We start from the raw sequence: 25901 nt of genomic DNA on the forward strand, positions 1-25901 counted from the left end.
AGGGTATTATGTTAAGAGAAGTAAGCCAGACTGAGAAAAACAAACACCACATGATTTCACTGACATGTGGAAGATAAACACACACATGGATCAAGAGGAACAGATTAGTGGTTACCAGAGGGGAAGGTGGTTGGGGGATGAGTGAAAGGGGTAAAGGGGAACATATATATGGTGACAGATAAAAATTAGACTACTGGTGGTGAGCAAGATGCAGTCTATACAGAAACTGATGAATAATACTGTACACCTGAAATCACACAATGTTGTAAACTATTATGACCTCAATAATTAAAAAAAAAAAAAAAAACCTCTGCCCAACTCCTGTTTCAAAATTGTACCTCACCAATTTAAACTCAAATTATATGAGGTAGCCATCCCTCTGAGTACTGATCTGACACAGTCAAGGTGAACACTGATATGGGGTCTAAAGATGACCTTCTAACACTGAGCAGAATATTGAGAAAATGTACATCAAAACATTTCTTTACATGCTACAACATTAGGATGGTTGCCTGTGCTTCACTATGACTACAAAAATATAAGGTGCTTTTATACTTTCCAAAGTTCCTTCTTATCCTTTATTCCACCTGATCACCTAGCTGTTCTATCAGGTAGGCAAAGGAGATTTATGCTTGTCTTAGGAAGAAAAACACTCACGTTCAAAGTCATTTTGAGGCATAACTTAAATTATATTTTCGGTGCCCAAATCCCTATTCTGGTGTCAACATTACATTATGTTACATAAAGTTTACATTTTAATTTACTTAACAGTACTGATGAAAAATGAGTAACACATTCAAGTCTGAGAATATTCCTAATAAAAACTGTACATCAGCTCCATTCTAAGTTTTATCAGAAAGAATCCTTTACCACCTAAATTAAATCTCTCACTCACAAAAGTAGATGTGGCAACAGTAATCATTTTGCAGAAACTTAATTGTACTAAATGAATCTGTTATGTAGTATCTGAGAAAATGCTCATGTTAACAAAGTACCCTGAGCCCACTTCCCCACTTTTCACAGAGGACACCATTCTTAGAACTGTGATCAAACCACTCTGGAGTTTAAGTACTAATAATACTCTATCAACTATTAATAACATTATTAATGGGTCAGGAACTAATTACAGCAATTTAAAATGATTAATATTTTAAAAACAGAGGTTTTGAAGGGTCACCTTAGAAAGGTGAGTAAATGCTGACAAAGCTTTCAGAATACAGATGAGATTAAGGTTAAATATAACTTAAAAGAAGTATCTTATAAATAAGACCATTTAATCGATGTGGTTTCAAAAAAATCACTGAATTCTACTTCAAATCATTTAATCTCTTTGAACCTCAGCTAACATTTTTTAAAAAAAATTCCTAATAGGAAATGAACAAGACTAAACCAAACCAAGATTAGATCAAAACATTTATTTTTTGTGTTACAAAAACAAAAATAAATCCAAGCAGGTAATGAAATAACCATATTTTTTTTGAAGTGTCCCATCCTGGGTTCTTTGTCCTAGAATTTAGTAAATAGTTCAAGTTTAGGTTGCTTCAACACTTCTGGATGTTATGAGGTTTCCATCTTATAACCATGTTTCTCTAGTTCAGCTCTGTAATAAAACAAAGAAACCCAACATCACTAGATATTCTTTATGATAAATTAAAGACATATAGTTTTTAGAAATACAATTAATAATAAATGCTATCACATAGCTTTACTTTAGCGCCCTTACTTCTTTCTATAAAGAAATCTATATAAGAAGGAAATTAGATGTGAATCAACATAATGCTGATAAAATCTTACTTTCCCATTAGTAAACATATTTTATATTTCTTAATTTTCTGATAAATCGATTTATTTATGGAAGAAATGTTAGGGATTTACTGCTATCTTCCAAATACCATACAAATGTTCTGTTCACAGTAAATATTTAAACACAAATTTTAAGAATCATTAACCATATCGATAAGAACATAAGACAATGGTATCAAACTTTCAGAGAGTTTATAATCATAATAGGCATTACTATAATTTACACAAAAAGAATAAACAGAATGCTTTCCATAGTGACAAATATCTAATGCTCTAACCAAGACAAAAATTATTAATCAAATTTAAGGGTGTGTGAGAATTACTGTGCATTAACTATATGTAGGCAAAAAAATAAATAAGTTATAAAACATTAAACAAGACTTTCTTTTCTTTTCTTTCTTTTTTTTTTTTGAGGAAGATTAGCCCTGAGCTAACATCTGCTGCCAATCCTCCTCTTTTTGCTGAGGAAGACTGCCCCAAGTTCACATCCGTGTCCATCTTCCTTTACTTTATATGTGGGATGCCTGCGACAGCACGGCTTGTCAAGTGGCGCCATGTCCACACCGGGATCTGAAACGGCGAACCCCAGGCCGCTGAAGTGGAACGTGCGAACTTAACCGCTGTGCCACCGGGCCAGCCCCAAGACTTTATTTTCTTAATTTTACATGTGGACAAAAATCTCAAAAATTTATAGTGGTATAAGTACATTTTAAAAAGACATTTTTTATAATTTTAAATAATTTATTCACCATGAAGTTTCAATCATATTTTGAAAAAGGCAACTGCAGTTATTCATCTGCCTTGGATAAAACATTTGCACAAAAAGGTTTAGCCCTGTAATCAATTTCAGCTATTTAAACTACCATTCCAAATATCACCAGCAACTTATCTACCACAATTTAGATTTTATAAAAGTTCACAATAAGATTGAAGGCCAATCTATGATAAAACATTGTATAAATGTAAAGTATGATTAATGCGCCCTACATCATTACATTCAGTAAGATAAAAAGACATTTGTTCTCAAGTATAATTTAGCTCAAACACTATCACACCACCCAATGTAAACACAACGCAGAAAACACATGGTAGGAATGATGTATATTTATTACTCATTTCCCCAAACTCCTTCACTTGCCTAAAATTTTTACTTATTTTTAATACAAATATTGACCTAAAGTCCATGAATAATATTAAAGCCAGAGATTGTTCATATGAATCATCTTTGTCTTCTGTTCAGGTGTTGAGGGCAGTATGGACTAATGGTAAAACACTGGGTTAGGAGTCAAGAGAACAGTAGAAGTTTCTGACTCTACTCCTCCTTTGCTAAATTTAACTAAAATGCTTCCTTGGCTCCCCACTCCAGGAAATTGAAGATTATAATACCTGTCCCTTCATATGTTTCCTATTTAAAATGGAAATAATTTTAAAACTTTCTCAAACAATAGTTTTGCTGCCTTTAACAAAACCAATTTAGATTATTTACTTTCTCTTATTTTAACAACAAAAAACACCCTCGAAATTCAACCTAAGATTCAGGTAATAAGTACACCAAATCCATCCAGGTTTGTGTCTGTCTGCCTTCCTCACAGGAGGTAGTGACCAATTATATTGATAAATTGTTTACAAACACAAAGGAGATCATGATATGCTTCTCTATCAGCTAAATTCTTAGAGAAGATTAAAAGTTCTTTGCTAGAATTTAGGACATCGAAGAAACCAAAAGGAAAATAAATTGAGGCCATCAAGTACAAAATGCAAAACAACACGCAAAACACTAATATCACGAACTTGTTGAATAGAAAAATCTGACAAAGAGAACAAACAGGGAAGAAATCCAGCATAATTGGAACGGTATCGCAGGGCACACACAGTGAATGTACACTATTTGAAACAAAACCAGCAGCATTCCTTTTACAACAAAACAAGAATAAGACAAATAGCTACTAGTAGGTTTGATAATTATTCTTACTACGCAAGAAACTACTCTGCTATATGACAGTGGCCATATCTGACACAGTATCTCAGAAACTACATTGGCTTCTCGGAGTTTTTATGTAAAACGTGATGCAGGGTCAGGAAAATTTCAGAATCCTGCCTACTTCTATTGATATATGGAAAAACAAATGTATCAGAAGTAGCAAAAACAGAATTACTCTGAGTTATTTGGAGACATAGGTAGCCTTTTTCTTTCAACTTCTGCTGGTTAAAGCTAATTACACGGAAAGAGAAACAGAAACCTGGAGAGCGGAAAGCTAAGTCCTGGCTACGGACATGTAGCTAAGAGGCAGATCTGGAGTTGAAACCCAGGGGATCCGACTGACTCCTGAGTATGAACTCCTCTTCAAAGTTAGATGGGATTAGGGCCAAACAATATTAGAAAACAGTAAATATGTTCTTTACCATGGTTTATAATACTACATTAAGGGCCTTGATGCATTTTACAAAGACTAGGAAGAGCATCTCTGCAGGAGATTTGTTAATCAAGACAACTTTTTTAAAGCAAGGATATAAATATTATCTGATGCTGCACTGTCCACTACAGTAGTCACATGCAGCTATTTATCAAAATTAAATAAAATTAAAAATTCAGTTCATCAGCCACACTAGCCACATTTCATGTGCTCAACAGCTACATGTGACTAGTAGTTTTTCTATTAGTGCAGCTTATGAACATTTCCATCACTATACTAAGTTCTATTTGACAGCATTGGTGATATATCAACAACCTTGTGGGGAAAAAAATGCATGACTCAAATAGGGAAATAAAAAGAAAAATCTTATTCTCTAATGGAGGTATCAAGATTTATACACTTGTGGAAATCCACAAACCTAAAAGCAGAAACTAAACAGAGAAAAAAATAGCACTGTGGAGGTGTATTATAAAAACAAGCCACAACGAATATATGGATAATGCTCAATTTCCAAATCAGTACAAAGGCAAGATTTAGTTGTGACAAGAAATCCAGTTATCAATACATTTACTACTAAAAGTCCCTTGATAAAATCAAAATATTAAATAATGTCTTGATTTAATTTTTCAGAGAAAAGTGCTATTTTATGACTAATAAAAGACAAAAAAGAACACTTTGGAGAAATTTGACCTCAATAGCAAAGGAAGAAAACTCATTTCTCCTCACTTTAAAAATTTCAAGAAGATAACAGGAAAGAAAAAACTGATTATGAACAAGATTATGATTAATATGATTATCATTAAACAACACAGAATAGAGATCAACAGTGTTGAAAGGCCTAAACATAAATATTCTAACAGCATAATATGATTCTAATGAGGAAGAAAGGGTTAAATGGATATTAAAAAAAGGTAGCAGAGTGTTCTCTGATGTGGCTTAGTTTTAAAAGGATATAAAACAAAAGTAAATGCAAAAAGAAAGCCGCAAGAACTTGTATACAAAGAATTAACTTATTTCCAGAATGGACCAACATCTGTAAAAAGAACAAAAAGGGCTTTGAGAGCCATATATGTATAAAGAAGAATGAGAAGAGACAGATCCAATGCCTGGAACACATTGGGTAATATTAGCAGATTTTAGAGAAAAATCAAGATTATTGCTCAACAACTATTATTCCTATGTTGTCCATAAAACTGCAAAAGGAAAAACAACATATGACAAAATTGAAAACTAAGACAGATGAGATAACTTCAAACTGCATTAAGGAAGTTTAAAGTCTCACGGCTTCGAATAATTAAATCTCAGGATACTGAAAGAACAAAAAAATATAGTCAAAAGTCACAGTCTGCAATTCTGAGAGATCATAAAAAAGTGTGAAAGTACCAGAATAACAGTGAAAGGTAAATTGTACAATTTCCAAAAAGAGGAGAAAGGAGATGGGTGAAAATGTGATTAGTCTCTAGAAAAATACTAAAAAGAACAAAAGCTACTGTACTATTATTAAAAATAAATGTTAAAAATTCATTATAAATTATCTCACTTCCTTTTTGAATAAAGGTACTAGACTAGAAAATTAGAAGATTGTAATAGAACTTCTGTATCTTGATCTGAGCAAAGTATGTGACAGTTTACTGAGATATCTTTGTGGCCAAAACAGATACATGTAGGTTGAATCAAAATAAAATTAGAGGAGGAGCTGACCCCAGGGCTGAGTGGTTAAGTCTGAGGGCTCCGCTTCGGCGGCCCAGGTTTTCGCTGGTTGGGATCCTGGGTGGGGACATGGCACTGCTTGTCAGGCCACAGTGAAGCGGCGTCCCATATGCCACAACTAGAAGGACCCACAACTAAAATATACAACTACGTACTGGGAGGATTTGGGGAAAAGCGGGGGGGAAGAAAAAAGAAGACTGGAAATAGTTGTTACCTCAGGTGCCAATCTTAAAAAAAAATATTAGAGGAAAGAAGTGTCTCCAAAACAAATGGTGCTGGTACAACTGTATATCCACATGCAAAAGAATGAACTAGGATCCTTACTTCACACCATATACAAAAATGAAGTCAAAATGTACTGAAGACCTAATGTAAGAGGTAAAATTCTAAAACTGTTAGAAGAAAACATAGGTATAAATTTTCATAACCTTCAATTTGGCAATGAATTCTTAAAAAGTAGATGAACTGGACTTCATCAGAATTAAAAACGCTTGTGCAGAGAACACTATGAAGATAGTGAAAAGACAACCTAACAGTATGGGAGAAAATATTTGTAAATAATATGTTTGATAAAGGCCTAGTACCCAGAATATATAAAGAACTCTTATAACTCAGTAACAAAAAGACAACCAACCCAACTTAAAAATAGGCAAAGGTCTTGAATAGATATTTCTCCAAAGAAGATACACAAGTGGCCAACAAATATGTGAAAAGAGGTTCATTATTAGCCATTAGGGAAATGTAAATCAAAACCAGAACAAGATACCAGTTCACACCCACTAGGATGGTTATAATAAAAAAATAAATGAAAAATAAGTTTTGGTGAGGATGTGGAGAGATTAACACCTTTATACATTGCAAGTATAATGTAATTGTTCAGCTGCTGTGGAAAACAGTTTGGCAGTTCCTCAAAAACTTAATGAGAATTATGACATGACCTTGCAATTCCACTCCTAGGATTAAATCTCCAAAAATTGAAAACAGGTATTCAAACAAAAACTTGTACATGAATATTTACAACAGCACTGTTCACTATAGTCAAAAGCTGGAAACAACCCAAATGTCCATCAACTGATTAATGGGTAAACAAACTGTGGCATATCATACAACAGATTATTCTTCAGACATAAAAAGGAACGAAGTACTGATACACACTATGATATGGATGAAACTTGAAAATATGATGTTAAGTTAAAGAAGCTAGACACCCAAGATATCACCTACTGTATGATTCCATTTATATGAAATATCCAGAGACAGAAAACAAATTAGTGGTTGCCAGGGGCTGGGGGAAGAAAGGAATGCAGAGTGACCACTTAATGGGTATGGTGTTTCCTTTTGGGGTGCTGAAAATTTTTGGATATAAAGAGATAATGGTTACATGACATTCTGAATACACAAAACACCACTGAATTGTACACTTTAAAATGGTTAATTATATGTTATACGAATTTTACTTCAATCAATTAATCAATCACATTAAGTCGACCTGTACATGAATATGAAAAAGTACACTCCCATCACCCCAATCTCCATTCCAGTTTAAGAATCACCAATCTATTGGGTCCTAATACTCTGATTCTAATTTCTGCTGAGTTACTCAATAATGGTATAAAATTAACATCGACAGAATTAAACCTACAAGACAAAAAATAGCAAATATGCTTGTATTTAACTACTTTTTACTTGTAAAGAGACTAGAAAAAAACAAAAGTTCTATGCAATTACACAAAGTATTCATGTTTAGAAACACAGGAAATAAAGACAATGTCTTTTCATAATTCAAGAACATATTTCAAAGATTAATTATCTTTTAAGAGATCAATTATCATTATGTAAGTTACATATTTCGTGCTTATAATTAATACTAAGCTATATAAAAATGTGACTTGAAACTTACCGTAACTGATTGGAGAAGTCATCCTCTACATTGTCATCATCCCAATTATCCTCCCAGACATGTGCATCTTCATCTTCATCTAAACCAGCCCAGTCTAAAAACAGAAACAGATGTTGTCTAAATATCTCTCATATATTATTTCCCTAAATATAAAAAATTCAGAAAGTTTGCCACTGAAGATTCTCACAATTCAAAATAACTAATACTATATCTATGAGAAATGATAATCTTCCTCTTAAATCTCAATTTTATGCTGTCTCACTCTCTCAATTCCTGAATTTGCAGATAAAACAAAAGTTAATACAAAAAATTCTATTTGCCATGAAAACTTATTACAATTTCAGGAAGATATTTACTTTCCTGATTTTTACCTTGGGCTAATTTTTATAAGGTCTATTTCACAATCTTTCAAAACACAGCACCAAGAACACTAAAGCGAGTTGAGCAGGAAGATATTAGCCTGGAATTCAAAACTGCTAAACATAAAAAAGGTTAACTCATACACAGATAACAGAAAGTAGTATCTTTTTATATTCCTAATTATGACTGTAAAATTGTTGTAGAGAAAAACGTCCTTATTCTTGAAAACATCCATGCTGAAATATTTGAGTCAAGTGTCATTTTGTTGATAATTTACTTGCAATGGTTCCCTCAAATATATATATTTGATATATGATATATATTGATATATATATTTGATATCCCTCAAATACATATATTTGATATGTGATATATATTGATATATATATTTGATATCCCTCAAATACATATATTTGATATATACTGACATACGATATATATATGATAGAAATACAGTAAACATGACAAAATGTTAATAACTGATGAAACTTAGGTGTTGATCTCTTTACTGAGGTATAATTGACATGTAACATTATATTAGCTTCAAGTATACAACATAATGGTTTCATATTTGTAAATATTGCAACATGATCACCACAATAAGACCAGTTAAAATTTGTCACCATACATAGATACAGAATTTTTTTTTCTTGTGCTGAGGGCTTTTAAGATCTACTCTCTTAGCAACTTTCAGATATGCAATACAGTATTACTAACTACACTCAACATACTGTACATTACATCCCCATGATATTTATTTTATACCTGGAAGTTGGTACCTTTTGATCCCTTCCACCCATTCTGCCCACCCTCCACTTGCCCTCTTTTTTTTTAATAACTTTTCTATAGAGTTGAAAGTTTCAAGATTAAAATGTGGGAAAAACAGTTTAAAAAAAATCAGTTTGGAAATCACCTCTGGAGACTTCCCTATTCCCTTCTCTTCCTTCGTACCCTCAGAGATTAGGACCCCTCTTTTGTGTATGTCTCTATCATAGCACTTACATACTGTATAATCATAATTATCAGTTTATATGTCTCTAGTGTCTGAGCTCCTTAAGAGTAACAACGCTATTTATCTTTGTATTCTTAAGCTACGAACAGTACCTCGCTTGTGCACAACAAATGGTTGTGAAAGATACAACAGAACTCTAAATCAGACCTTGTATATTTTTGTTTGATCCTCTCCCCTGCAAAAATAGTAATTATGAGTTACACACTCAAGTATGTCCTAGCCATTAGCTTCATCTTAGTAATTACTTATTAGAAACATGACTAAGAACATTTCAACCTGAAAAGACAAATAACTAAATAACAAAAGGTATGATGATACAGGCTTTTCTTATAATGTACATACAGATTTAAAGCTGTGCTACAACGGCTCATAATACTTATTACATTATGTACCTAACAAAGTTGTTTAAATGCAATATATGTAAGTCATCCTTATGATTTAAGAATAGAAGTACCTCCATTTAACTGGTTCCCCAAACTGGAAACTTGGAAGGCATCTTAGCTACTCTTTCTCCTCCATCTATCACAATCACTCATTATGCTCTTTCCATTTCAACTCCTAAGTATCTCGAGTTGGTCTCCCCCTTCCTATTCTTACTGTCACTATGTTAATTTAGGAGTGATTATTCCTTTGATAGACTATTACTGTGGTCCTCCTTTCTGTCCCCTCCTCCTCAATCTTACACATTTTATACCTATCCTCCACTAATGCCTAAAATGACCACTGTCATTCCTGTCAGTTACTATTCAAACCTTCAGGTAGGAACCACATTTTATTGCAACTGTAATGCCTACAGCTGAGTGCTGGGCACACAGTAGACACTTAAAATGTTGGGTAAATGGAAGTCAAGTTCTCTCCTTCTGAGTGGTCAATCTCAAGAAAACAGAGGCCAGCGTGAGGTTTCAGTGAAGCCAAGAGTATATATTTCAAGATAGAAGAGATCAACAATATCATGATAAATTTATATTTATCAATATAAATATATTTATTCTAAGAATGTTTTTGAGAATAGCAGTCACCTCGTTCAATGCTTCCCTAAGAGAGATCATGCGGGAAATTTCTTTAAGACCTCAGTTTCTGAAAAGATGAAAAAGTTTCTCTTAGGCAATTTATTTCAGGTTTCTAGGAAGCTCAGTCAAATGTATACCCAACTTCAATCACTATATAGGACAGTGAACATATATTCATTAATAAATACTCTCAATAATCAAAAATATTGATATTTACCCACATAAATTTTCTGATATCTCATAGTAATATTATTGTTCTCAGAGGGAATATTACAATTACCTAAATTCAAATCCTTTACTATTCTCTGAGGTCCTTAACAACAGTAACACTTAATAACAGTAAGTATTAATTATACCTCAAAATTAAGATAACTGGGCTAGATATACACTTACATTTTCTCCTTTCTTCTAAAAGTACCTTGAAGCTCAAACTGAAAAATTTTATTCTCTGTCTGTGGAACTACCTATGTTTTACATGAAGAGTAGATTAAGAAGTTAAAGAAAAGGAAATAACATTCAGGATTTCCCTCAGTCTATGGAAGAGTGATCAGAAAGCTACTACAACTCAATTTTTTCATAGATATATCTACTCCCAAAGCTAAACTGAAAGAATAACATTTCTGCACTTTTATAGACTGGAAAAGAGTTAATCAGTAGTATAGGGATAAAATAGTACTGTTACTCTCATATTGCCGTTGCAATCAATAATAAACTGTTTTCTATGTATGTTATAATGCTATACATAAACTTTCTTTTTGTTCTTCCAAAAGCAGAGAAATCTCAGTCAGAAAGAAGGGAGCAATTTTAAGGCAAAGATAAAGGGGGCAGAAATTGCAGTATTAAGTATACAAGAGAGGAGCATTACATCAAGGTGACATGGGGTGCAGTCTAAGATCTACTTTTAAATTAAAAAGAAGCTTCATTTCAAATAGTAGATATATTTCCCTGTAATATTAAATCACCAAAAATCAACTAATTTTATTTTTTAAAATTAAAACTGAATAAAGCACCTCAAATAATCTCAAATTTATCTTTTACAGAAATTCAGATTCTTGAATGTTGAACTTATAATGAAACAATGAAATCCATTATCCCTTTTATAGCAAGTGAACGACTAATAATGCTATTTCTCCACATTCCTTCCAGTCTTACTGCAACCTACAGCTCCGTAGCTATCTAATAATGGACAGCTTAGAATTTTTGTTTGTTGTTTTGTTTTAATGACATGAAAGCCTTACAGTATAAAAAAATTCACACAAAGCTACTTCATTAAACTGCAATGTAGCAAGGTTTGGCTATACATCAAGTTTTTATAAAATGGCTAAGACTAAGGATTGTTTAAAATTACAGAATTCTGGAGATACAGAAAGCCTTAGAGATCACCGTATATCATACTCCTCTTTGTTGGAATGCCACCACCATTACCACTACCAAAAAAGAGAAATGAAGACTGTCCTATAAAAAAAATTAACTTTTTTCTACCATTATTTCACAACTTCAAATCCTAGACTTTAAATATATTTGGGTTCAGCCTAGAAATAGGAATTGTTAAATATATGTTTTACTGATATTTTAAGAAGTCTTTATAAAGATATCTAACAGAGTTTAATGTTCCACAAAAATAATTTGAATACATTAATACCAGATAATACCTTCTTGAGTAAAGGGGGTGACACAACTCAAGTCACAACTGTTTTAAGTTTCTAAGGCACCAAGCCTCACATCAGCTTGAACCACTTCTAACTAACCAGCTTCCTAAGCTGTTAACTAGGTAGTTTACACCTGCACTGGTCCCTAAAAGGAAATGATAATATATCAAAGATTCAAGTCAGAAATATAAAATAACAAGAACATTTATTTCACATTTCTCTGCTAACCTTGTAAGCCTACCCTTTCCAGAACACTAAAAATATAGGCCCCTAGGAACTTTTAATCTAACTATGACTTGATTCAAAATGTTGATTTCAATATTGTTATTACTTGATGTCATTCAAATGTCTTCAAGCTGGCTTTAATTCTTTTAACTTTGAAAGACTAAAAGAAACCATACTGGTTAATTTCTACTCAACTGCCTTAGAGAATCACCAACAAGACACATAACAGATTCAATAACTTGTTTGTAGAAATTCCAATCCTTAATTCTAAAAAGGCTGGAAAAAGTCAAAATTCTTAATACGGGAGACACTAGTTCAAACATTGTCCCTTTTTAATTTTAAGTGTGGTACAATTTTTAGTTTATCAAGTTGAATTCTGATGATTTGGCATAAGGATAAAGCATGTCTTCCTCCTTTAATAACCATCTTGTGCTATTTTAATGGCAAGGAAAGAAAAAAGAAGGTAAAAATAAAATCCCAAGAAAAAGTAATTGGCTCTTGGAGGGGGGGAAACCAGTATTGTGAGCAAGATTTTAGGTAGAATACATACACAAAAAAGATTCATGACAATAGCGCTATATTTCTTTGGTATCATTATGCAGTACTTCATAATTATGACACTATTGAGTATACAAAGATACCAAATGGAACAGTTGGTTAAATTCTTCATTAATCATCGAGTCGTAATGCCTTATCCCAGGAGTAAGATGCACTGAAGTCTACATGCCATATTATCCTTCCCATTACCATAGATAAGAATCCAAGACAATAAATAATCTTATGAATTACAACTTATTAAGCATTTTAAATTATTTAATACAGTACCATTAAGAACCTTAGCATTCACACTGACAAACCAGAATCTATAATCTATTTTAGCTGGAAACTTTAACCAGGAATCTAATAAACTATATTATGTAAAAAGTTTAAGTGAGAGGGTATAATACACCCAAATATTATTTCCAACACTTATAAATTCTCCATATGGTATATATGTTACAACACATGTGAATTACAATATTATTAAGACAAAACTGAAAACTAAGACTGGGAGATAACTCCAAACTCCATTAAAGTAGTTTAAAGTCTCAAGGCTGTAACACAAATTGTAATCTCTGGGATCTGCCTGACATCTCCTGCAACACATCTCTGAATTGTGTTTTAATTTTCAACCATAACACGACACTGATAACCATGCAATTTTATTTAATCACTCATTTTAAAAGCTTTAAACCAAGAAGTAGCTTTTTTAAAAAGGGCAAAATAAATAAATCAAACAAGGATATCTGATTCATGTCTAATGCCTTCCTTCAATACATAGATGACTTTATAAAGTATACACTTTATCTTCAACACTAAATGCATTGCCAGGATTGTGATTAATCGTTTAAATAACCACAGCTGTGTTTACTTCAGTGTGCAGGCCTCCAGATGTGTACTGGTAAAAAAAATTACCATATTTTAAGAAGTCAGAATTGGAAATAACCAATAGCAGATGCCTAATACATAAGTTTCTAGCAATACTAAATTATTTAAAACTTTGCCCCCAAGTTTGGCTTTGTTCATATTTGTCAGTGAGAATTACATCTCTGACTAGCTTTAAATTTCAAAAATCTCAGCTATCAAAGATCCCACATACTTCATCTAAGTGTCACCTTGACATTTAAGTGTGGAAAAAAAGGGTTTTCTCTCAACTTAATGTTTTTAAAATTACTTACTCTCCTCACCCTCCAACATACATTCTGAAATTTCTTAAAAGTATGAAGTATACCACTTTGGAGAAAAGTAAAGAGGAAATTCCATTTATACCAAATAGGGTTGCAAATGTTCCATCCTATACCAATTTTCAGTAGCATCAAATTTTCATTCATTCTTTAACAGTAAAGCTACTCTGAATATAAACAAACTAATCTCCAAGAAAGTTTTTTCAAATAAAAAATGTGCATGTACATGCAACATTATATGAAGAACAATATAAAAGAAACAGAAGAAAGTTCAAAAAAGTTCTAAATTGTACACTCACCATCACAGGTGAGTGTAAAAGAGAACAGCAATAGTTGCAAATAGCATCATTACACTCATGAATATAATAAGCCACACTAAATCTAGTCATTCTGAGATAAATTTACATGTGTTCCTGCTTAAACTGTATAAAATAGATTAAAATTTTTTTATAAAATTTCATTTCTGTAGGTTATCATGATACAAAAACATCTATACCCTAGAGATCTAAAGTCTACTCACTGGCTAAGAAATCAGTACCTAGCATAGCACTACTGCACTACTATATTTTCTCCAACGAGGACCAAAGGTGTCACTGGGGAACTTCCAAGCAAACAACCAAAAGCAAGTCATAAATGATGTTGCTACCAGACTACTGGTGAGTTTTCAGTTATTTGTGGCCAGGAGTCTGAAACAAAGGCTCAAAATAACTTACATAACCATTTATAATTTTTCTCACTTTTTTTTTTTAAGGAAGATTAGTCCTGAGCTAACATCTGCTGCCAATCCTCCTCTTTTTGCTGAGGAAGGCTGGCCCTGAGCTAACATCTGCTGCCAATCCTCCTCTTTTTGCTGAGGAAGGCTGGCCCTGAGCTAACATCCGTGCCCATCTTTCTCTACTTTATATGTGGAATGCCTACCACAGCATGACTTGCCGAGCAGTGCCATGTCCACACCCAGGATGTGAACAGGCGAACCCCGGGCCACTGAATCGGAAGTGCAAACTCAACTGCTGAGCCACCGGGCCAGCCCTTTTTCTCACATTTTTAAAACAAGGAAATTCAAACACAATACTTTTCATGAAAAATTTAGAAACATATCTGGCAGAATGGTTCCACTACAAAGCCATGCTGACGTTGGTTCTCTTTGTTGATTAGTGCTTTTGTTTCTCTTTAATTCTACAAAATTCCCCAAAGCCATTACTCTCATCTTTTCCAAGCCCTCGTGCCCTACACTCATCTTTATTTCCTCCATATTACTGTGTCAAGGGTATGAAATGTGAACTCCACCATCCGTCTTCGATTAGACATGCAAGTACAAAATCCAACCCCTGATTCTTCTTATTCCCAACATTCCATATCAAACTAGTTGCCAGAGCTCCCTTGTTATTCTTGCATCACTCTTTTCACTTCTTTCTTAGTAACAATCTATTTCAGGCCCTGAGTCCTCACCTAAGCTATTTCAACAGTTTGCTAATTAGCTTTCCTGACTCTGTCTCTCTCTTTCCATTTTTTCAAAATAATTCTGCTGGGTTAATTTTTCCTAAACTGCCTAATGCTGAAAGGAAATTCACACACATCAAACAAAAAAACCACTCCTCCAGGCTGGCCCTGGGGCATAGTGGTTAAACTTGGTGCACTCTGCTTTGGTGGCTCAGGTTCGTGGGTTCGGATCCCAGGCAGGGACCCACACCATTCATCAGCCAAGCTGTCGTGGCGACTGGCACAGATGTTAGCTTGGGGCTAATCTTCTTCAAGCAAAAAAAGAGGAAGACTGGCAACAGATGGTGGCTAAGGGTTAATTTTCCTCAGCAAAAACAAAAACAAAAAAACCACTCCTCATGTACCTAAGGATAAAGTCCAAATGGTCATTTGGCTTAAAGCATTCCAAGATTAGGCCCCAAACTACCTGTGCTTGCAACCACTATTTCACAGCCAAATAAAATATACATTGATTTTCTACTTCTAAGCATCTATTCCTTTTCCCTTCTTTCAGAAACCCTTTCGTACATTTCTATCTTTTGAAAGCTCTGTTCAAATGTTGCTCTCATGTTGTACACAACTGGAAATAACTTCCCCTTCTTTTGAACTGCTGTTGCACTTTACTGCTAGTTGCTTAATTCGCCATTCCCCAACCCCCACCCAATGGAAGGAAACCAAATAAAATCTTACCCAGAAGCCCAACAGATAAAAAACAGTCAAAAGCAAAGTTGCTCTGGTTTAACTGGAGGTGGAAAGGGAAAGGCTTGGAGCCCCACCCCCCAGGATAAAAGCACCTGCAGAATACTAAAAAGCTCAAGCTTGGTATGAAAACCACTGATCCATATCTCCCTTAACATTTATACCACTAAGTTCACAGACAAATACCTACCTAAGGAGTCAAATTTGCCTCAGTGCAGCCTCTAGTTAACTGTGATCTTGGTAAATTATTTAATTTTGCTGAGCCCCAAGTATAAAACCATCATAAGGCTGCTATTAGGATTAAATGAGATTATGTGTCTAAAGTACTTAGTACTGATTAATGACAGCTAATATCATTCTCTCTGCACCATTCAGCACCAGATTTACAGGAAAGACCCAACAAATATATATTGAATGAATACATCATTTACTATGTGCTAATCACCGCAAGGGAACTTGAGGGATGAGGGAGGTAAGAAGAGAAGCATGTTCCAGAATAAAGACAACAACAGCATTTCCACCAAGTATTATGTATACAGCAGAACACAAAACTGGAAAAAAAAGATACTGTGTGATTTTTTTTAATACTTCGGAAGAAGAGTACACGTTTTTGAAACTTATTTTCCCCTCAATATTTTCAGTGATATTTCACATCACATCTCGCAATGAGTATTGTTTAACAACAGTTAAACATTATTTAAGTCATAATTGTTTATTACTTGTGCATTCCATACAATCAGTGAAATAGCTAATCAAATAGTTTTTCAAAGTAGTTTTCACTGTTTAACATCCTGGGGTCACACCTTTCACCATCCCTTCCAAAGCACCGGTATCTTGATTTGGAGGTTTTTTATTCCACTGTATTTCTTTCTTTATACCTCATACATCTGTATGCATCCTTAAACAATGTTTGCTATTGTTTTATGAATCTTTATATTTTATATGAATAACCACATTATTTTTTAAAGTACTTTTGGAAAAAAATTTGGCAATATTTTTTATTTTATTTTTATTTATTTATTTATTTATTTAGAACCAAGTCTTTTTTTTTTTAAAAAAAAGATTGGCACCTGAGCTAACAACTGTTGCCAATCTATTTTTCTTCTTTCTTCCTCTCCCCAAAGCCCCCCAGTACATAGTTGTATATTCTAGTTGTGAGAGCCTCTAGTTGTGCCACGTGGGACGCTGCCTCAGCATGGCCTGATGAATGGTGCCATGTCTGCACCCAGGATCCGAACTGGTGAAACCTCGGCCGCCGAAGAGGAGCACGCAAACAACCACTCAGCCATGGGGCCGGCCCAAATATTTTTTAATTTAGAAGATTTTAATACTAGAAAAAAAATAAACTGTCAAATAATCCACAAACTCAACTAGCGTAATTTTGGATATATCTAAAATTACAAATATGTTTAGCAAAAATAAAATATATGTCAAAATTAGTTCAAATTCTAAATTAAATATCAAACATCATTCAAAATCCAAATCTCTATGTAAATCAGGGAGGAGAAAAGAAAGAGAACTAATGTTTACTGAATATCAACTCTTGCCAAACTTGATGCTCTGCACTTTACATATATCATCGTTACGGACCGGATGTTTGTGTCTCCTGGACCCCGAAATTCCTATGGTGAAACCCTAATCCCCGATGTGATGGTATTTAGAGATGGGGTCTTTGGAAGGTAATTAGGATTGTATAGGGTCATAAGCATGGAATCCTCACAATGAGATCAGTGCCACTATAGGAAGACACACCAAAGAGCTTGCTCTCTCTCTCCACCCTGTGAGGACACAATGAGAAGGCAGCAGTCTGCAACCCAGGAAGAGAGCCCTCACCAGGAACTAAATCTGTTAATACCTTATCTTGGACTTTCTGGGTTCCAGAACCTTGAGAAAATAAATTTCTGTTGTTTAAGCCACTCAGTCTATGGTATTTTGTAGTGGAAGCTCACGCAGACTAACACAATCATGTAATCCTTACATGAGTCTACCATCCCCAAATTAGATATGAAGAAACTGAGGATTAAGAAGGAAACAGTTCAAGGAAAAACATAATGATGAATCTCACTCAAATAAATCAATCCAAATCAAAATGATGTGACTACTTCTCAGCCATCAGGTTCTCAATGACTAAAATGTTTAATATGTAGTGTAGGCAACCTTATGAGAGAAAAGGCAAACTTTAGATAGGAATGGTAATTCGTGAAACTTTCCTCAAAGGCAATTTGAGAATATATGTCAAAATTCAAAATGCACCTAGAGCTGGATGAGGTGTTAGAGCCCAAGCAGACCCAGAAGGGCATTCCCGTGGAGGAGCAGCATTTCGTGGTTGGTGCGTCATGGACTGGACAGGGTGAAGAAGTCATCTAGTGCTGGCATAAGAGGGGAGAAGGTGGCCTGGAACAGAATGTTGAAGCCCAAGTGGGATAAAGAGGCCACCTGTGGGTGGAGGGGGCAACAGAGATCAGTTAGGGAGAAGGATGACCAAACTGACAATTTATTTAAGATAACGGAAGCCAGGTTTCTCACTGCTGAGGAAAAGGGTTACAAATATGGAAAGAGAAAAACTAGAATGAATCTTGTGGTGCTGAACTGTAACTGGAGAATATCTGTGTGAACTCATGGTTTTATATACACACACACATATATGTATACACACATTTGTATATTTCACTGAGAGTCCCAAAAGCAATTAGCACTAGTGGAGTTAAGATCTTGCCTTCTAAATCATTCTCCATTAAAAGGAACGTGCCTTGGAGAAATGGCTGATTCCAGGACTGGGGCAGGGAAAGTACAAGATTAGCCTGGAATACGTTCTTTTGCCAGAATGCTAGCAAATGACATGTCAGAAGGTCACAGAAAACAGCTTGAAGGGATTCCCCAAGTTCAAATATGGGACAATTTGAGGATTAAAATCAATAATAGCAGCAAATTATAACCCACTGAATATGAGAATCCATGACCCTGTACTGATATAAATAAGCAAATGAATAAACTGAAAGTTTGATGATGAATGGAATATTGTATTTACATAATTTCCAAGTCCTTTCTCACAAAATACGTATTCATTACAAAGCGAAAAAGAGTAATCTAACAATGGAAAAGTCTCACAGATACTACCTTAATAAAGTGATCAAAGTGAACATCATCAGTAATGGAACAAATGAGAATCATGTTCCACGTGATAGGATGCAATGAGAACATGGCATCACGACTATGATATTCCTGCCAAGGTGCACAACCTGAATCTAATCATGTGGAAACACAAGACAAATCTAAGTTGAGGAAAAGTCTACAAAATAACTGGCCTGTAATCTTCAAAGTGTCAAAATTACGAAAGTCAAAGACAAACTGCTCAAAACTGCTCTAGACTGAAAGCTAAAGAGACATGACAAGTGAATGTAATCCATGATTCTGAATCAAGACATTACTGAGACAATTAGAGAAACCTGAAAGCGATCTGTGGATTCGATGACACTAACGTATCAGTGTGTTAATTTCCTATTTTGATGGTTATACTGTGATTGTGTCTTTGTAGGAAATACACATTATAATATTCAGGGGTGATGGGCATCAGGTTGGCACCTTATTCTCAAATGGCTCAAGGAAAGAAGGTTGTTTGTACTGTACTTTCAATTATTCTCTAAATTTGTGGTTATTTCAAAATAAAAATTATATTAAAAAAATGAACCTGTCAATTTGACCTGGAAATTTCCTAAGAGTTTATCTTATAGATAAGTAGAAAAACATACACACAAAGATGTAAGAATATTCACTGCAGCATACTCTGTAATAGAAAAAACAAAACATAAAAACAAGCAAACAAAAAACCTATCTATCTATCTAGGTGGTTTTAGAGCTAGTTAAATAGATTATTCAACAGGCATACAATGGACCAGTGGTGCACAACTACTAAAAAGCAGAGGGAGATTTTTATAATTAATGCGAAAATCTAAGATATATACAGTAAAAGAATATTATAGGAGGAGAATATTACATATAACGTGGTCCTCTGTGTGTATTTGAAGGATATATCCAAACACTGGAGCATGAGAAACATTTTTGGGGAAAGGCAAGGAGAAACAGTGATTTACTTTTGAATTTATACCTATTCATAGGTTTAAACTTTTACTACAAGCAGTTACTTGTACAATTATCTTATATATTATACTATAAAAATATTTTTAAAAAGAAGTAACTAACATGAGCTGACAAGCCAAAAGTAGATGAACGATAGGTTCTGAATCTAGGTCTGATCCCAGATTCATCATGCTTATTCCATCGAGGGTTCAAAAACTTTCTTCTTGCATGTGATTACCATAAATGGACATTCAGTAGGTACTTTGTCATCCGCTGTATTTATCATTTTTCTTCAAAATTTTTAGCAACATGATTTTTCCATTTCGTGCTACCACCACCAATTTAAATGTGTGATGGTATTATTTATGTGTCCACTATGTTTTAATAAGTGAAAATAGCAAAACCCCTGTTGGCACTAGGTAAACTAACTAGTGCAATATCTGACATAGTCAATATTAGTTGTGTCTACCTTCTACACTTAAGATTCTAAGGAACCCTTCTGTTGATGGTTTAGTCCAGTTGGTATCCAATGTTCATGTAAATATTTCTCAATGCCATTTTTCATAGGACGATTCTTCCTTGTGCAGGACTGCTCTATGCACAGCAGGCAGTTAAAGTCCTTGGCCTCTATACACTAAATGCTGGTAGTTATTTCACATTCCCACCTGTCAAGTGAATGTGACATGCAAAAATACTCCCCTGGTTAAGAACCACTGTAAGATGTCCTACTATGTTAAGTACAGGTGAGAGTACCTCAGTTATTCCAGAACGTTGGTAGCATTAGGGGAACACCAGCCTGTTGTCTGCCTCAATAAATTCCCATCAACAGTGTTTTAGCCAGGAATTTCTCAATGAGGATGGGGAGGTGGGTGGTTCTTGATTTCTTCAGAGAATATAGCGGTTTCACTGGTTATAGAAAAATTATAGAATACTTTAATAGTATTCTCTTGTATATATTACTGCTTAAATAGTATCTTGTATATACTATTGCTTCCACAGGTTCATTTTAAGTATTCTAAAAAAGCTTTTCCCTCGAAAAAGAAAAAAAAACTCTCAATTCTGGCAAAGGAAGAAGAGAAAAGAACCTGAAGGCTCACTTGTTCTCACTTTTACTCACACTTCGAATTGTCAGGAAAAGGAAATTAATGAAAATATTTTTAATACCCTTTCATTATCTGTCTGATATGAAAAATTGTTTGAAGCTTCAAGTAAATTATAGAACATTTCAGTTTTAGACCCTGCTCTACTACTACCAACCTAGCTGCATGATCTTGACAAGTTCAATCTCCTCTAGACTTTGAGTTGCTTTCCAGAATTTTGAGTTGCTTTTAGAATTTTCTAAAATTCTAACCATGCCAAAGCCTCCAAAATTATAATCAATCATGCCCAGAACACTGAATGTCTACTCTCAATCAGTTGAGTCAATAAGATGCAGAATGTATTTCACAAAGATCCTAAACATGAATTTTTAACAGTTCCTGCTTAATAACCAGTAAATTACACACTCACCAAATAGAATTGTGAGAAACTGCCAATGCAACACAGATCCACAGACTAAACAAAAAAAAAAAGAGTATTTGTTTCTCTATACCTTCAGAGACTCACCCCACATGTTCTACGGCACAGTGAAGAGCTATTCAGAAAAAGCAATGAAGCCCCCATGAGAACATATTCTTAGTTTTCTTTTTAAAACAGAAATTCTTTTTTTTTTTTTGAGGAAGATTAGCCCTGAGCTAACATCTGTTGCCAATCCTCCTCTTTTTGCTGAGGAAGACTGGCACTGAGCTAACATTTGTGCCCATCTTCCTCAACGTTCTATGTGGGACGCCTACCACAGCATGGCTTCCCAAGCGGTGCCATGTCCGCACCCGGGATCCAAACCAGTGAACCCCAGGCCACTGAAGCAGAACGTGTGCACTTAACTGCTGCAGCACTGGGCCGGCCCCAGAAATTCTCCTTCTTTAAAATGACTAACTAACAGCCTACCAAACAAGTTCTTATCTGGGATAAGACGTAGCAACAACACTCGAAAAGATGGACAATCCTTCAGTCAAACTAGGGATACATAATTTCAATAACGGCTTTCATGCAGCAGGCTCTTAACTGCAAGTTATCCTAGACTATAAATATCATCCACTTGCTGGAGCACTGGGACACAAGGCCTTTGAAAGTAAGACCTCCTACAAATTGAAAAGATGCTTACAGGCAATTTTAAGCTGTATTGCTTAGTGAGTTTCTCAATGGCATATTTACCATAAAGACAATAACAAGAAAAAGAGTTTCCAAATAAGGCAAAGAACTTGGAAAGTAATTCAGGGCATTAATAACTGAACTGAAAACTCAAATACTGAAAGATTCAAAACAGGCTACTGTTTTAAAGTAGTGCTTCTCCAACTTTAACGTGCATACAAATCTTTTAGGAATCTTGGTAAAGTCCAAACTGATTCAGTAGGTCTAGGTTGAGATGCTGCGTTTCTAACACGCTCCCAGGAGATGCCAAAACTGGAGTAGTTCCCTGGATCACACTTGGAGTAGCAACTCCACGTGTTTAGTCACACATAGAGACTAAACCACTACTAGGCCAAAAAAATGTAACAAAAGTACAGTTTCAAAAGATGAATGATTCTTTGGTGATATTTTTCCAAGTTTTTTTTTCTTTTAGTTTTGTTATGTATCAGAACAGTTTTTATTAGTAAATATTGATTGGTTTCACCTAGTGGGCTAATTTTGTATCCAGCAAAATCTCACTAATTCAAATTAACATGAAAGGAAAACCTGTCAGAATTATAAACGAGAGAAGAAACATACAGAAACCTGAACAACACGAAGGCATTTCAAATCTTATTTCTTATTCTAAATGGAAAATTTCCTGAATGAATTAGGGTCTACATATTCAAACCTGAAGACAATAAATACTCTGTAAGGTGACCAAAAATGATGAGTTACTTAATGCTAATACTGTAAGCCAGTTTGTTACGAGGCCTGTGTCTTCAGAAAAAATATTATTTGCTTTTCCTTTTAACATTGATAAAAGTTTTTACTACATAACTACCAACATTTTGAACAAATTGCTGCTCACAACATAAATTTAGAACAAGAACAAACTACATATTCTGCAAAAGCTGATGCCATGAAAGTTGCCAAGAAAAATCAAGTGTATCATCAGGTGCACAGTTATCTGTACATCCTTTTTAAGCAGTCAATTCTCAACTACTTATTTTAAATACAAGTTCATTTAGTCAAGAAGCATTTATTGACCACCTATTATGCACCAGGCACTTTGCTACGCATTAGGGATAAAGCATGGGTTGGGGACTCAGACAGACCCTTCAGATCCTAGCTTGACTACTTAATGGCAAGCTTTTTATTTATTTATTTATTTTCAAAGATTGGCACCTGAGCTAACAACTGTTGCCAATCTTTTTCGGGTTTTTCTTTCTGCTTTTTCTCCCCAAGTTCCCCCAGTACATAACTGTATATTTTAGTTGTGGGTCCTTCTAGGTGTGGCATGTGGCACGCCACCTCAGCGTGGCCTGATGAGCAGTGCCATGTCCGCGCCCAGGATCTGAACCGGCAAAGCCCTGGGCTGCCACAGCGGAGCGGGCGAACTTAACCATTCGGCCACGGGGCCGACCCCAATGACGAGCTTTTTAAATCTACGAGCCTGTTTCCTCAGGGTTGTGGTGATAATCAGACTATATAATGTAAATAAAGTGCCTAACATTGTACTTTGCATATGATCAACAATGAATAAATGCTATTTGAAACAAATCTGAGTAAGAAGAGGACCTTGCCCTCAGTAAGTCAGTTTTCTACTACAGAGCTCAATATTGGAGGATTATAAACCAACTTGAAAGTGAGGTAAAGAAAACATGTCTAGACAGATAAATCCACTACCAAAACAAACAATCCCCACAATACATAACGAATCTCAGAATTGAAAAGAAATGTGCTTTGGGTTAGTTTATGTGTTTGTGTAGTATGCACACTAAAATGTCTTCTTTCACTAAACAAAATAATAGAGTACACTATAAATAAAAAGAACAATATTCCAGCTATGTGGTTTTATGCACAATAGGATCATGATGGGGTACAACTTAAAGACAATTTAGTGAAGCAGTAATTGCTTAATGTAACAGATTTGTACACCATAAACCACAATTCTCTTCCTACCACCTTCAGAAAGGCAACCCAATAGTAACCTTCAGTTCTTAGGGGATAAATGTTTATCCTACACATAACAATTAGTCTATAAAGCAAATAATTTTGAAAACCTCTAACTGGCAACAACCATGTAACAAACAGAAGCAGTACAGCTAGAGTTGAAGAGCTCTGGTGTCAACTGGGCCAGGTGTCTATCATTTCTAGCCAGTTACACGATACTGGACAAGTTTATTAACTGTTCAAGCTTCAGTTTCTTTATCTGAAAAATGGTTAATACCGATGCCTACTGGCTAGATTTGCGAAAATGATTTAAGCTAATACAAACAAAGCACTTAGACTAGTAACCACCCAATAAATATTAGCTATTTGCTATCACCTACAATGAGAAAGCTAAAGCTCTTCTTGGCAACCATGAAGTCAACAAAAACGTAGACGTTTGAGGATCTTATAAATCCTTAAACTTATGTTAGTTCGAAGTTAAGCGATCAAAAGTGAGGAATAAGAGTAAGACAATAAGGTGTATTAAGCACCAACAACTGATCCTCCCATCCTACTTAGGCTTTATTTGTAAAGTCCTAAAACTAAGCAGCATTGGCCTACCCAGAAACAATTTAATTCTGGAAGGTTTAAAGCCAAAGGAAGGCTGCTAAACCAAAAGAAAATAAAAAGAAAAGAGACTACGTAGACATGAAGGAGGTGGCGCGTAACCCAGCTGAAGAGCAGAAGGACCAACCATCCCGGACACGGGCTAGGGGCCCCGGGCCACCGTGGCTCCTCCCAAGGAGGAAGCGGAGGCATTCAGCCTCACCGGGGAGCGCCACCGTGACACTGCGAACCCAACGCTGGTCGCACAAAAGGTCGTGCGTGCAGGGCCTCGAGAGCGGCCGCGGGGGTCTCAACTTCCCGCAGGCGCCTCCGGGCTGGGGCCCTGCGCCGCGCCACCTCCCAGCGGAGGCCTGAGTCACCGTCCGCGCGGCCCAGCCGGTTACCTTCCGCAGGGAACTCCTCGAACTCGTCGTCCTCCTCCAGGAGACCCAAGTCTACCGGCTGCTTTTTCTCGGACATCACGACCCTCGCACCCAAAAGCCCTCGGACTAGTAGGAAAGTTGGAACCTTCACTCTTCCTCGCTGCCGCCGAGGCCGCCACTGCCGCTGCCGAGGCCGGCTCTACCATAGAGACGCAGGAGACCAGCAGCGGGAGCAACGCGAGGAATGCTGGGATACTGGAGGTCCACCCAGCGCTTCCTGCGGGTTTAGCAATACCGAGAGTTAGGTGAATTATTTTGTACCTTTACCGTCTTATCTGGACTCTCTGAATTGACAGATTTGAGATCAGTGTAGGTTTCCCTGACTGGAAAAGACTCATAAAGTGTAGAAAAATTAAACACTTCTACTTACTTTACGGCTGAGGAATGAAGTGTGTGCTAAGATTCATGAAAGGCCTGCTAAATGCCAGGCAGGCCCTTAGCATAGATTAGCTCCGTGTTCTTAAACTAATTCACTCTATTAAATAGAGTATGTGTGTGTGTAATAACCAGCTTACAGGTTATTATAAAATAGTACTATGTAAAACTCGATATATGTCGCATTTTGTGATGTTCAAAATATATCGTTTTGAATTTTTCAAATATTGAATATAATTTTGAATGTAGTGAGCTATATAAAACTTATATGT

The 25901-nt window shown here is 35.3% G+C and overlaps 1 protein-coding gene across 1 annotated transcript; it reads right to left on the minus strand.

The window, feature by feature from the left end:
* Positions 1–1400: 1400 nt before the first annotated feature.
* SEM1 (SEM1 26S proteasome subunit) lies at positions 1401–25440 on the minus strand. Its single transcript, XM_044766856.2, has 3 exons — positions 25216–25440; positions 7828–7921; positions 1401–1600 (listed from the first exon to the last, which is right to left on the minus strand). The coding sequence occupies exons 1-3, from the start codon at positions 25289–25291 to the stop codon at positions 1558–1560; spliced, it is 213 nt and encodes a 70-aa protein (XP_044622791.1). The 5' UTR covers positions 25292–25440; the 3' UTR covers positions 1401–1557.
* Positions 25441–25901: the final 461 nt, after the last annotated feature.

The sequence above is a fragment of the Equus asinus genome, chromosome 1 (assembly GCF_041296235.1).
Source record: "Equus asinus isolate D_3611 breed Donkey chromosome 1, EquAss-T2T_v2, whole genome shotgun sequence".
NCBI lineage: Eukaryota > Metazoa > Chordata > Mammalia > Perissodactyla > Equidae > Equus > Equus asinus.